Here is a 13,635-nt window from a genome sequence, read left to right on the forward strand (position 1 = left end):
ATATACTTTTGCTGTTATTAATCGGGCGTGGCCGATTTATAGTTTACCCTTTGGTCGTCCTAGACGATAGTCTCCTGTCGGCTAAAAATGACGGGGATAGCCTGGACCAATCGGTTTCATTTCAGTTTTGACAGTAAATCGTTGTAGGAACACTGGGTCGACTTTTGGGCTTATCTGCAATCTGGTTCTCTTCTTTGCTTCGGCGGGAGGACAGAGGAAAAAGCTTAAGGGGTAAAGTACTAATAATCACCATTGTGAAACTGTAGTTGCTTTGACAAGTTGAAGCAATTTTTGTAAATAAAAGGGGTAACGTCATTCATGTCACGCAATTTTTTTGTGGGAAACTTTGAAACTAGACGCTTTGCTGGTTTCTACAAATAGCAGTGTGATCTGGCGGTACATTTTTTTGAGGCGGACTCCACTTTAAAACTATTTTTTTATATATTTAGCAAGAAGTATGTCGATTTTCATTTCCGCACAGTTGGGCGTCAAAGTCGCCTGTCACAAAGAGTAGAATGTTTGCACAACTTGGTTTGGATATATTTTAGATTTGACTAGTGACGTTAGTAAGGCACTTCTCAAGACGTCAGCAAAACATTGGCAATGTACAGTATTGGTGTGAACTTGAATGGAATTTTTTACGAGATCAGTAAAGCTATCGAATGAAAAGATGACTTGAAAATGAAAACTTCGAATAATTATAATTAAATACCAATTGAATTTTAGATGAAAAATTCCGGAAGTGACATCTGTGTTCAAAATAGGAATTTTTGTACAACTTAAAGTTCCGAAAAAAAAAGACCACATGTTTTGTAAAAATCACAGACAAACATGATCAGGAAAACAAAACAGGCCAATGGGTTTTATTCACGAAAATACAACTTTCTTAAGAAAGAGTTTGTAAACAAGACAATGGAATCGAATTACATTTCACACGAAATTTGCATACATTTGAACTTGCAAAAAAAGAAGTATCTCTGCCGAGACATAAAAGCGAGACCTTACATTAATAATTATTGTATTCTGATCTGATTGTTATTTTTTTAAAACTATTTGAAAGTGGTTCTCATCGATGAAAACAAAACGGTTTTTCATTCACTGCTTGAAGTATTTATAGACGTGAAACTCATTCGCTTAATCAAATTACATTCTGCACGAAATATTTTGTATCCATTTGTCCCGAAACTTTAAGGAAATTGAAATCTTTGTGGACAGTACTGCATAAAAGCAGTTCATAGAATTGAATAAAAAGATAAGAACCATATTGATAAAGGAAATTTTAAAACTTTATTTTGGCTCATTTTGACAAAATTCAGGATTTTCAAAGACTGCCAGTAAACGGCTGTATCTTGTCTGTCTCTAACGATTTTGCTACGGTTTCGAACGAGCTAATTTTTCAACATGATATCATGGTAGCGGGCAGAAGTCGGTTCGTTCTGAATTTTTCAATACGGTATACAAGTTACAGGTCAATATACAGACCCTCTGTACAGTAAAAAACGTTTTGAGAACAAACCATTGTGAACTTATTTTCTATGTTGATCAGTAAAAATCCTTAGTACGACATGGGGTTTGTTATCAAGTTCGTTAGTACGTTAATACTGCAAGGTGTATAACCTCAGAGAATTATTATCAAGTGTGTTTTGTTTTATTAGCGGTTTAGACTTTAAGGTCTTGGTATGGGAGATCAAAATTAAGGCAAATTTCTGTTATTATCTGATTGCTTGGCACAGATTAGTACGATACTGAATTGGTTAGGAAATGTAAACAAACATTAAATTGAATGAGAGTAGAAAGAGAGGGACAGGTGGGGGTGAAAGGCTAAGGAGATGGAAAGGGAGGGAGAATTAAAATCCATGCTTGGTTATATGACGCAACCTTTGACTTCTGTTGTTTTCTCACAAGACCAAAACTTAAGGTGGGGTTCTACCTGAATTTGAATGGAACTTTAAGAGATTTAAAGAAGGGATTGAAGAAAAGAATGGAAACACCTCCAAACAGTTGACCCCCTCGCAAGAGCACTCCGGGTTGGCAGGAGACTGTTTGGTGTCCGTCCATCAATTTTTAACTTCAAATTCAAATTTTAAAATCACATTAAATCTCCAATATTTCTTATTTGTCTAATTTTTACTAATCCTTTGAGAAAAACTATCGCCTCCCAGACATCCCCCAAAATCGTCCAAAAATTAACAAAATACTGCAAAACAAATATATATGGGACAAGTAAAGCTTTTTTGGATTCTTTGAAACGCGGCTAAAATGGTTTTCAGTGTTTTCCAGCCCTTATACTTTGTGTTAGTACTACTATTCCTCACCAGTTGCTATTACAGTAATGGTATGAAACAAATACCTAATCATTGGTCAATAAGTTGTGATCATTTTCTTGCCAAAAGTAGTTACCTGATTAGGAGTTGTATACTGTTCCATTAAAGTGTAAGGGCTGGAAAATACTGAAATGCGTCAGCCACCTAAAGCGTTGGAAAAATTGGTCTTCAGGCAAAAACCCCGCATTTATTAAGTATTGCGAAAAGGCTGCACTTTGCTAAGTGTTACAAATTTATATTTTCTAGACGTCTAGTTCAATCGTTTATTTGTATTGTGCGAAATATATTTTTATAAATTGAGACCATTATGTCATTAAGTAATAATGCAATCTTGAAAACATTCCATATTTTCATTATTAATAGAAACACGAAAAATTCAAATTTGGGAAAACAAGCCTGTCAAAATGACGTTGCTATGGTGATTTCAAGTTACTAGCACAATAACTAATCCTACCAAATTATTGCGAGACAAATTTTAGATAAACGCGCAAAGTTTGGCAGCGTTTGGTTGAATCTTGAAAAAGTTATAAGCATTCAAAGTCAGCGCGGGGCTCAAAAGCCCCCCCCCCGGCCTGAATAGGTTTAAGTGACTGTTTTTCCAGTGATTTTTACTGTACTTTACCCTGCCTTTCAAGTCAAAACAGATAGCTAATTATTAAGCGCCCGATTTTAAGCTTCTCAAGCTTCTCAAGCTTCTTGTTTCTCATTAACTTGAAGAGATTTTTTCGTCGTGCGAAGAAAAAAGGCTCCTTTAACCATTTTGAAGTTCAAGTATTGCTCAGGTCTAACTTCGCAGTTGCTTTCCTGCTTCAATAGTTGACAACAAAAGTAAAGGTTGCAAAGATTGAAGCGCAATGAATTTAAGAAATATTTACTTATGATACTACCCAGTAAGCGTGACTTAGAAGATCAAAATTAATAAAATCTTTAATATAGTTAAATATTTTCAGGAGCCGTTTATATTTACTGTATTGCGTATCTTTCCAAAAAATTGCAGTGCATAATGAAAATATATTCATCGAAGCCCTTTTAAAGGCGACAAGAATATTTATGTTTGGAAAAATATAAACATCGAACCCCCTTCTAAGGCGACAAAAATATTTATGTTTAAGAATTTAAAATTCTTACCGTCTTCATCTGTTAAGACTGAGATGTTAACAGAGACAGCTCCGTCGCCTTTCCTTGTGAAAGCCAAAACCTTCACTGAGTATGCTGTGAACTTTTCCAACCCTGTGATGGGAAGTTCACGCTCGGTTGGGCCTGTGGTCGAGTTAACGTAACTACTATTCTGATCACCAGTCTTTTTATAAAACACTCGGTAACCCTGCAGAATTCCATGAACAAATCCTTTTGGTACCTCGCCCCAGGTCACCTGCAGACTTGTCGAGCTTGTATTGTGTGCTGCTAAATCAGTAGGCGGTTGACTGGGAACTGAAATTAGACAAGCGATGATGAGATTTGCAATGCGTTAATTAAAATAATTGTTGAATTTAACTGTTTCAGAACTTTCGTCATAAAGAGCTTGCTTGTGACCTTAGTTGTGACGTTACCTGAAAACTCTTTTTAAATAAAGAAAGGCAATGAGTGAGGAATTTGTCAACTTGTTCGATGATTGTTGATTATTACATTGCGGATGTTATTAAAGCAACAGCCCATTGGATAAGTTTCTTTCTTTCTAGCCTTCCTTGCAATAAATATAACTAAACATTATAACATGTACTAGAGTAAAAGCCAAAGTTGAACTTGATCTCCCAATAATTTTTTCCTAGCTCGAGAGAAGGAAAACCAATTAAAGTGAAAATACCAGGAGATTTTTCAATGAAATTGAATCCGCATCGTGACGTTAGACTTATAAGTACACTGTAGAGGAAAATTTGTTTCGACTTACTGTCCTCGTCGGTTGAGACGAATATGCTGGTTGAGTTTGCTCCATTCCCAATCCTTGTAAACGCCAACACGGTGATCTCATAAATGGTGAATTTCTTTAATTCTTGCAACTCTTTTTCTCTTGTACTTGCTGAAGTGGACGCGACGCTGTTGTTTGTGTTTATTCCACCCGCTACTTTGTATAACACGTGGTAACCGAGTAGAATACCGTGAACAAAGCCATGGGGCACCTCGTGCCAGCTTACATGGAGACTGGTGGAACTTGTGTTGTAGGAACTAACGTTTTGAGGAGGGAGACTTGGAACTGTAAACAGAACTCGTGCGTTAAATTTGTGGACACGAAACCAAACTTCACATGCATCAAACTAGCCACAACGGAGTAATAAATGACATAGGAAGACCTTGGAGCCAAGTTTAAATACTCAGTAGTTTGAACTGTGACTTAAAATTAACAAAACACTTGTTTCTTTTGTTTGTTTTTTTGTTTGTTTTACTTTTTTTTTGCCTTTTCTTTTTTTATTTTATTTTACTTACCCTCCCTTTACGTTTTTTTTACACCACTCTTTTTTTGTAACGTATTTTCTTAACATGCTGTAGGTTGTAATAGATTGAAAGCTGGAATCAAAAAGCACCTGTTCTTTCGTATTTACTCTTGTTTTTTTTCATGATTTTCTTTATCTTCTGTAATAAGTTGTATTTACAGAAAAAAAAGAAAATCATAAAGAAAACGCGACTAGGTACGAATAAACACTTTTGATTATAATATATCGCTTATAGTAGCCAGTAGAGATTATAAATATTTGCTGACTTTACTAGTTAGTTTCAGTTTGTCCTGTTCAGTCGTGCACACGAGTGAGTTTTGATATTTGACAAGGTTTTCTTGAAATGTGTCCTTTCTTGGAAACTGGCACACTCAGCCGTGTTTGAACAAGGACACTTACTAGTCAAGAAATAGTTACCATATATTGTCGAGCACACGAGCAAATAAAATTTCCTACATGAAAACGTGTCAGGGAAAACTTGCTTATGTGCAATTAGCTAAAAGAACTGAGAAGTACCAGGGAATTGCCTACCATCTTCATTAGTTGAAACGGTAACAGGTTTAGATACGTTTCCATCACCGATGCGAGTAAATGCCAAAACCTTTACAGAATAATTGGTAAACTTTTCAAGCCTCATCAGCTCAAAGCTTTGGTTGACTGTTGTCACATTCTGGTAAAAACTGTCTTGATCAAATTTGAACATGAGACGATAACCTTGAAGAATACCGTGCACGTATCCGTCAGGAACAGGCAGCCACGTGATCATCAAACTGGTTGAACTGGTATTGTGAGCGGAGAGTTGTATCGGTGGCAGACTGGGAACTGCAAAACAAAAATATATTTACTTCTGATTAAGCCATAAATATTGCTTAATGGGCAACTTATTAGTCTGCATACAGAATAGAAATATTAGTTATCGAAATTCGCAAGTTGAAGATTATTCTCTTTATAAAGGCGTTACCATCTTGAAGTGCTTGTTGCTATGCGCATGTGCAGTTTTGTTTGTCAAAAGAAGAATAACCAAGAAGTTAAAATAACACAAATCCAGCTGAAGATGACAGCAAAATATTAACAATATGTATCAATTAAGAAATGGTTCACGCTTAGCGTGCGTCAGGTTCGTTGTGGATGCACGCGGAAGTTTGGAGAGCACGAGAGAAGCGTAATAATCGCTCGAGGAGATTCCCCGAGCAACTCTAGTACAGCTTCTTTCGTGCTCTCCAAACTTCCGCGTGCATCCTTTGCTTGCTAGACTCACAGCTAGAAGCATGAACCAAATCATTCATAACACAGTGAAAGGAATCGAGCCTCCCATACATTTTACAAAACGGGATGATTCTGCTCTACGCTCTAATTTTCTTTGTTAATGCTTTATGAGGCTAGGAAATTCACACTGATAGACAATTTGGGCTTGATCATTTTCACATATGCTTAGTGGTGGTGACAATTGCACATGCCATGTGATGTGAGTCCATTGAGTTATGGATGCTCGCTCGCACCACTGATTAAGATCTCGCGAATTTACTCGTTAATTACAATTAAGCCTGATCTTAATAAAATAATTGGAAACGAAATCAACATAACGAAAACGAATTAAATGACAACTTATTTTACTTACCATCTTCGTGTGTCCTTGCACGAGTTGCATTTGTCATCGCTCCATTACCTTTCACTGTAAACGCCAACACTTTGACCACATACATTGTGAACTTGTCGAGATCTGTGAGCTGCGCAGATGTCACTAAGCTTGTTATATTGATATAGGAATTATTCACATCTTTCTGTCTTTTGTACAGCACCATGTACCCTAGAACAATCCCGTGAGCAAACCCTTGCGGGACGGGACTCCATGTCACAATCAAACTTGTTGAGCTCGTGTTGTATGCCCGGATGTCCGTTGGTGGAAGACTGGGTACTACACATTAAAATGATATTAACGCTTCGTTACTATCTTCTTTTAAATTAAGGCAAATAGAAAACAATATTTCCTTTGAAGAAAATTAACGCGAAGGGTACAAAGAAAACACTTTTTGTGACGACAACAAAAACAAAATAAATAACAAGGCCAAACGGAACAAAACCAGGCCGCTTCGTATTCGAGTTTCAAAGTTATCTCCACGAGCGAGGAGAGTATCTTGAAATCTTCCAGAAAAACGATTTAAAGACTTAAAGATTCCAAAAAAGAAAAGGTCTTATAGCTGTATTAACTTTTTAAAAATTAATTTACATTTAGGGACGATTTATAATTTTGCATCAACATATATATAAACTTACTTCTGGACTGCTTTGTACCTACAGAGACGAACAGATTCATGTAATACTCTAATCTAATAGTATAGGTTGTGTGAACTACTCGGCCATCTTTGATGTTGGCGGCTCAATTGGTCCCCTGTATTTCTTTTGTTTATTAAGAAGGTATTTTCTTGATTAATTAACCGAATATTAAGTAAACATCATGTTTAAGGTAATGTAACATCTCTCTTACCATCCTGATCTGTAAATGCAGTTACATTGGCTTCTGGCCCATTCCCAATACGTGTGAACGCCGAAACATGCACGTCATAGGCCGTGAACTTGTCTAGACCACTCAATATGGTGATATTTAGTATTGTGCTGATGTTCTGCTTTCTGGCGTGTATTTCTCTATGTTTGCTGTACGTCACTTTGTAACCCAACAAAATGCCGTTCACCTGGTCTTCAGGAAGTGGATCCCAGGCAACAAAAAGACTGGTCGAGCTCATGTTGTGTGCGCGGAGATGTGCTGGAATAAGGCTAGGCACTGAAATTCAAGTTCTCAGTTGAATTAAGGTATTCGGAAATTGTAATTGTTTTTAGGTGGAGAAGGCTTTCCTAAAGGAAGCATTGTCAGACAGGTGGTATCTTGAAAAGTGTAGCCTCGTGATTTTCAAGTTCATCATTAAAATTTTTTACGAATCTTCTAAAATGTAAACCAACCTTATTCGTTTTTTTTATCATTACCTTTTGATATTTGTTATCTTAATGAACTGTTGTTCTGCGGTATCTTCGTTTTAATTTTGCACATTAAAAGAAATAAGTAAGTCAAAAGTGAGCAAGAAATGAAACGAACAGATTATAAGTGAATGGACCATTATTAGAGTGGAACTTATACAAATTACAATATGAAACATTTGTTGTGGTTTAAATTTATGTTTGGTTTAAAATTTTTCAAGCCAGTTTGATTTTTTACTGTTCATTGTCTCAAATTCATTATCGAAATCTCAAACTAAGGGAAATAAAAATCACACTGGCTTGAAAAAATTTAAACCAAAGATAAATATGAACCACAACACACACAGTATGTGACAAAAGATTTGCACTTCTTCACTTACCATCTTCCAATGTTCTTATGGACAGTTTATTACTTGACATGCTGACTCCCCTTAAGGTTACACTGGTCACATATATCGTGTAGTTTGTAAACTTTTTGAGTCCACTGATCAGGAAGTCTCTTACAGTCCTGTTCACAGTAACAGCTGAGGTTTGGTTGCTGCTGGCAAGTTTGTAAGAAATGAGAAATCCTATAGTCGAGTTGTGTTGGTGACAGTCGGCGCATAGCCACGTGACTTTGATACTTGTAGATGTGTTTGATTCTGCGCTGACGTTTCTTGGTGGTTTTCCAGGCACTTAAAGCAAAAGTAAAGTTAATCTATGTTAGAACTCAGAATCAATATCAGTTGAAATAAAATGTGATTGTAAATAAAGGAAATAAAGATTAACTAAACTATAAAAGTATTAAAAATGGAGAAATTTCTTTACGATTTTTCACAGGTTTGCTCTTTAACTAGAAAGTAACACCTTACCTATGAATCATTTACTCTACCGGGAGAGTACGAAACAAAGATCGAAGAACGCATGGAAGAATACACTCTAACAACTGTAAGCTTGCTAAACTTGTCTAACAATATTAAATGAAATTAATTTTTTTGGTCTTCCCATGATATAAGCATTCAAAGTTTCAAAGAATCAATCAAATTCCGAAAACGAGTTTTTGCTACTGACGTGAAAGCATGAAACAAAAAATATTCTGATTGCCATGTACCATTGTCTCTAACTGGCTGGACGGACAAATTTCCAATCGTTCCATCTTCATAGAGTGCTTTGTATAGAGTAGCAAACTGCTCTGGTCCAACACTTTGACCATACACTATAGTCATGTCTGCCAATACGCTTCCATTTCTAAAAATAGAAGGTTTCATATATAGTTTCCTACATTTGTTATAGGAAATATCAATACTGGTTAAGAGGTGGCTGACGAACGCAATTTTTTTCAGCGCGTAAGCTTTTAAGGTAACTATAGCAAGTTAAGAATAATTTTAAGGAAAAACCGCGCTTGCAGCGGCAGAAGTTGAAAAATCTATTCCCTTCATTTTTTGCTCATTAATAGCTTTAAGGTAGATAGGAAACCTGACTGCCACGAAATCAAATTTTTGCTCGGCCGATCGTGAAAGTCATTCTTAAGTATATCCCCAGGTTTTCAACAGACTAAAACGATAACAGGAACTTAGCAAACAAGTCTTATTTTATTTGAATGAATGTGATGTTGGGAAAATTAACAAAATGACGACATGATTGATTGCGCCACACCTTCCTTGGCACGACCCGTTGGGAAATTTTGATGCTCTTAAATCTGCACTAATTTAGTACAAGGACAGTTAGAATTCAGAACGTGGTGGCTTTAAAGTGTATAAGAAGGTTATTGGATATCTTGCTACTAACATAAATCGATGACATTGGACATCCCTTAGGTAGCTCGATTCCTGTCCATACAATAAAAATACCTGCATAAGAGAAAGAATGACACCAATATGTCAAAGAAGGATCAACATATTTGTATATGTCTTGGACCAGTGTAATCGTATTGTGGAGAAATAGAACTGATCTGATTTTGTGGATGTACTTACCAGCAAAGTGTCCAATGGTACCACGCATCTAAAGTGGCAGTTTCACCAACGTGTGTGCGTATTTATGTGCTGTTTTGTGTTTTTAATGCGCACTTTGTCAAAATAACAAAAATTGAATTTATTATGCGCATATTACGTTATTAAAAATTTTTATGTTCACATGCGCACTACAAACTACTTGAAGGAAGATTGTTCCAAACTTTTGGTCTAGCATTCTAAATCCTTTTTATCACCAAGCGAGACCAAACCCTTGATGACACTATTGAAGCAGTTTTATCTGATCAAAGGTTATATGAAGATAACGAATCTTACGTTCTGTTGAATGGTTCTAGTCAAATTCTTGAAGTTCTCGCTTCCCGGATCGGAAAGGCTTCTGTTCCACTTTACGTTGTCGATTCGAACCGTCAAGTTAACTGGCACAACTAGATTACAAATAGAAATTACTGTCAGGGTAAAAAATGCCAATATGTTTTATCTCCATAAAACAAATCTGTATATCATAACTTTGCTGAATTTATTGTTTAAGCTATTTTTTAATGAAGTAAAATGAAATTTTTAAAAGTGCAAACTACACTGCGTTTACATGCTTGGTTAATCATCAACTCAAGGGGATAGGTAAATTAACAGAATTTTATAAAATGTCTATTACACACCCAATACAAACTCAGTGTCAAGAAAGGTACAATGTTTATATGGCTTCACCTACTAGTTAACCAATCAGAGTGCCAGTTTTTTTTAAAAAAAATAAAGCAATGAACGTTAAAAGATAATAGACCTCAGCCTCACCCTCTTCCAGTGTTCTGACGTAAATTTGATAACTAGATATTCCGAGACCCCATCTTGAAACACTTCTTATCCAAACCGTGTAGTTAACAAACTTTGCCAGGTTTCTAATCTCTACGTCACTTTCTGTCAAATTAACATCAGTCCACAAAATCGTCTCATTATGTTGGCTTGTTGTGATATAAAAAACTTTCAGCAATATGACATCCCAGTCGTGTGGCACGGTGTTCCATTCCACTCGAATGCTGGTTGTACTTGTGGCATGTGCTGATATGTTTTGTGGAGGTTTTCCTGGAACTAAAACAATTTAAACAAACACAATTTATTTATTTATTTATTTATTTATTTTTATTTATTTTAATGTTGGTATTGATGTAATATATCAAACATGAGCGACAGTGTTTCATTGGGATATCCAAACACCAAGAAGAGAGTTGAAAATACGACGCGCAGCGGAGTATTTTTTACGAAATTCGAGATGTTTGGATAGCCGATGAAACACTATCTCGAGTGTTTGATATATCTTTTCAATCAAAACAAAATCTACGGAGTAAACGGAGAAATTAAATTGTAAAAATCTTTGCTAATTAAGAACGGGTTTCCAAACCTCCTTCACGGATATGATTTTCTTTGTTTTAACTTGATGAATTAAAAATAAATTTAAGAAACCACGATATCATATGTTGTGTCTTCTGGGGCGCGATAATTGAAAGCAGATTAAAAACTTAACTCTAGGATTAAACGTTGATTGATGTTTTAATTTGGCTGGTATAAAAGTGTTATTTCATTGCCATTTTTTGTGGAGTTCGAGAATACCGGAAGTCGAAGTGAAAACAGGAAGACTGAACTTAAACAGAAAATCTTACTGAAAAGATACAAAACTGAAATAATAATTAATCCTAATCCTGGATTAGCTTAAACTTGCTTTGAACAACAAGGCCCAGGATGAAATTGACAAAGTGACAACTTACTGCTATCCCATATTGGTTGAACAGATAAGTCACCAAAAGAGCCATTCCTGTATAGGGCCTGGTACAGAGTTATGAACAGTTTCATTTCCACGTGTTGACCGAAGATAATTTCTATGCCAGCAACAACTTTTTCACTGTCATTCCTGGAATATTCAAAATAAAAACTGCCTGTAGACATTTCATAGCGACCTTTCCATCTTATCATCTAGACAAATTTTAATCACTTAAGATTGAAAGCCAATTGCAAGGCCTGTCTCCATTAACACATTCGTTCCCACCCCCATGAACAGAGATGTCGCTTTAACGAGAGCACGGGACGTTTCCACAAAAAAATATATGAGACTACCTATGTTTCTCCAACAAGGTAAGATTGGATTATACGGTAAGATATTTTTTCACAAAAAACTGTGCTCTGATGAAATTAAATTGATCAAGTAAAAAAAACTGATCAAGTATAAAAAGTTACCTGAAACTGTGAATGGCTATGTCACGTAGATGAGTTTCGTTGCGATACATTTCTTCCACCTAAAAACAAAAAAAAGAGAATAAGAAATATGATTATATCAAAGTGTGATCTTTGTTCAGCGATCACATCTCTGCTCTGTAGATCGCGATACACTGTTTATTTCAGCTGTTATCTTGTTTCTAACTGTTTCGTGCATTTTTGTTTATCTCCGCCACGATACCAGACAAATATTTCAATAGAAAGGCAGTGATACGAATAGCAAATACTTACACTACTTTCTAACTTTCTTGATAGGTTCACGAAAGTTTCTGAAGATGTGTTTGAAAGATCTTCAGTCCATTCTTCGTCAGGCAACCGAACTGTTATGTTGACAGGAACAACTAAAAGAGAATTTGATTAAAATTGCCACTTATAATATTCTACTGGTCTAGGAACTTGTTTTAAACAAAAATAGTTAGTTTATGTATGGAACATAAATATAAATTCCCTATTAATTTGCTGGTGTAGATGAGAAAAAATGGCCAATTTATATGTGACAAATATATGTTGAGAGGCTTGCGTGTCAGCTTTTATGTGACAAATAAAAGCTGTCACATACGAAAATTGCTCGTGTAGACGACTCGTCACACAAAATGTGGCAAATATTGCGTTAGCATATGTGGTCCCCATTCTCCCAAACTCCCACTGGGCACTGTGTGCGTATCTCTGCTGTCGAAGGTCCTTACTGGCGCACTTAACTCTAGAATGCTGACAAATAATTGTTGTGTCATCTACATGATCAAATATATTTGGTCAAATACAAAATTGCCGGTGTAAACGCGGTTTATGGTGATCCAAAGCATTTCTCAGTTCAAAGTAAAGCGTCTGTATTTAGAGAGGAAAGTCGCATCAGAAGCAGCTGGTACCTTATTAATCAGAGGACTTAGACTAAAAACTGACTTTGTGTAGAAAGAATTACTGAAACCGTTGGTTACCTTTTCGGAGCAAGTCGAAAATCAACGTTAAACTCAAGCCACATACGAATCTGGCATAGAACGCTTTTTCAACTGCATAGCTTTAAGTGGCTATCCAGTATAAGATATGTTTAAATAAATTTGGTCACTTCTATTAACATACCTTCCTCCAAAGTTCGTATTTTGAAACGTTCACTTTCTCCTCCCAGTCCTCGGGACGTAACACTCTTTATCCAGACAGTGTACCACGAAAATTTCTCTAATTTATCCAGTACAACAAATCCTGTCGTTGCGTTCGTGTTTTTAATATTTGTCACTGACGAATTTCCTTGAAGCAGCTTATAAAAAATACGCAAAGCTGTGGTGGGAATTGCTGGCTCGTGAGATGGCGACGAAAATGCCCATCTTATTACCACGTTTGTTGGATTGATGGCTTCAACTGACATGTTTGTGGGAGGTTTTCCAGGAACTGTGTATTTAGAGAAAGAATGTTATATAGTTAGCAAAGCAAAAAAGACATATTCAGCAATAGTATACATAATACATATTACATAATTTTTATACTATTAAAACTAGGTGAACATGAATTTGTCCTACCTACGAAACTGCATTACTGACTACTTACTGTTATCTGAGATAGGAGTAGGAAATAGGATAGGAAATTTCTTTACGATTTTTCATAGGTTTGCTCTTTAACTAGAAAGTAACACCTTACCTATGAATCATTTACTCTACCGGGAGAGTACGAAACAAAGATCGAAGATCGCATGGAAGAATACACTCTAAC

General features: G+C 35.9%; 1 protein-coding gene across 1 annotated transcript; it reads right to left on the minus strand.

Moving 5' to 3' along the window:
- Positions 1-3,452: 3,452 nt before the first annotated feature.
- Positions 3,453-13,317, minus strand: LOC144640280 (protein sidekick-1-like; the record flags this gene model as incomplete). The annotated part of the gene is made up of 14 exons (XM_078499462.1): positions 3,453-3,755; positions 4,213-4,515; positions 5,285-5,575; positions 6,372-6,668; positions 7,239-7,532; positions 8,104-8,397; positions 8,814-8,950; positions 9,491-9,552; positions 9,988-10,097; positions 10,462-10,755; positions 11,430-11,572; positions 11,896-11,954; positions 12,166-12,275; positions 13,012-13,317. Coding segments are annotated over 14 exons (3,003 nt in total), but the record flags the coding sequence as incomplete, so codon positions are not given.
- Positions 13,318-13,635: the final 318 nt, after the last annotated feature.

The sequence above is a fragment of the Oculina patagonica genome, unplaced genomic scaffold (assembly GCF_052425735.1).
Source record: "Oculina patagonica isolate OP01 unplaced genomic scaffold, crgOcupat unplaced231, whole genome shotgun sequence".
In the NCBI taxonomy this organism is placed as follows: Eukaryota; Metazoa; Cnidaria; class Anthozoa; order Scleractinia; family Oculinidae; genus Oculina; species Oculina patagonica.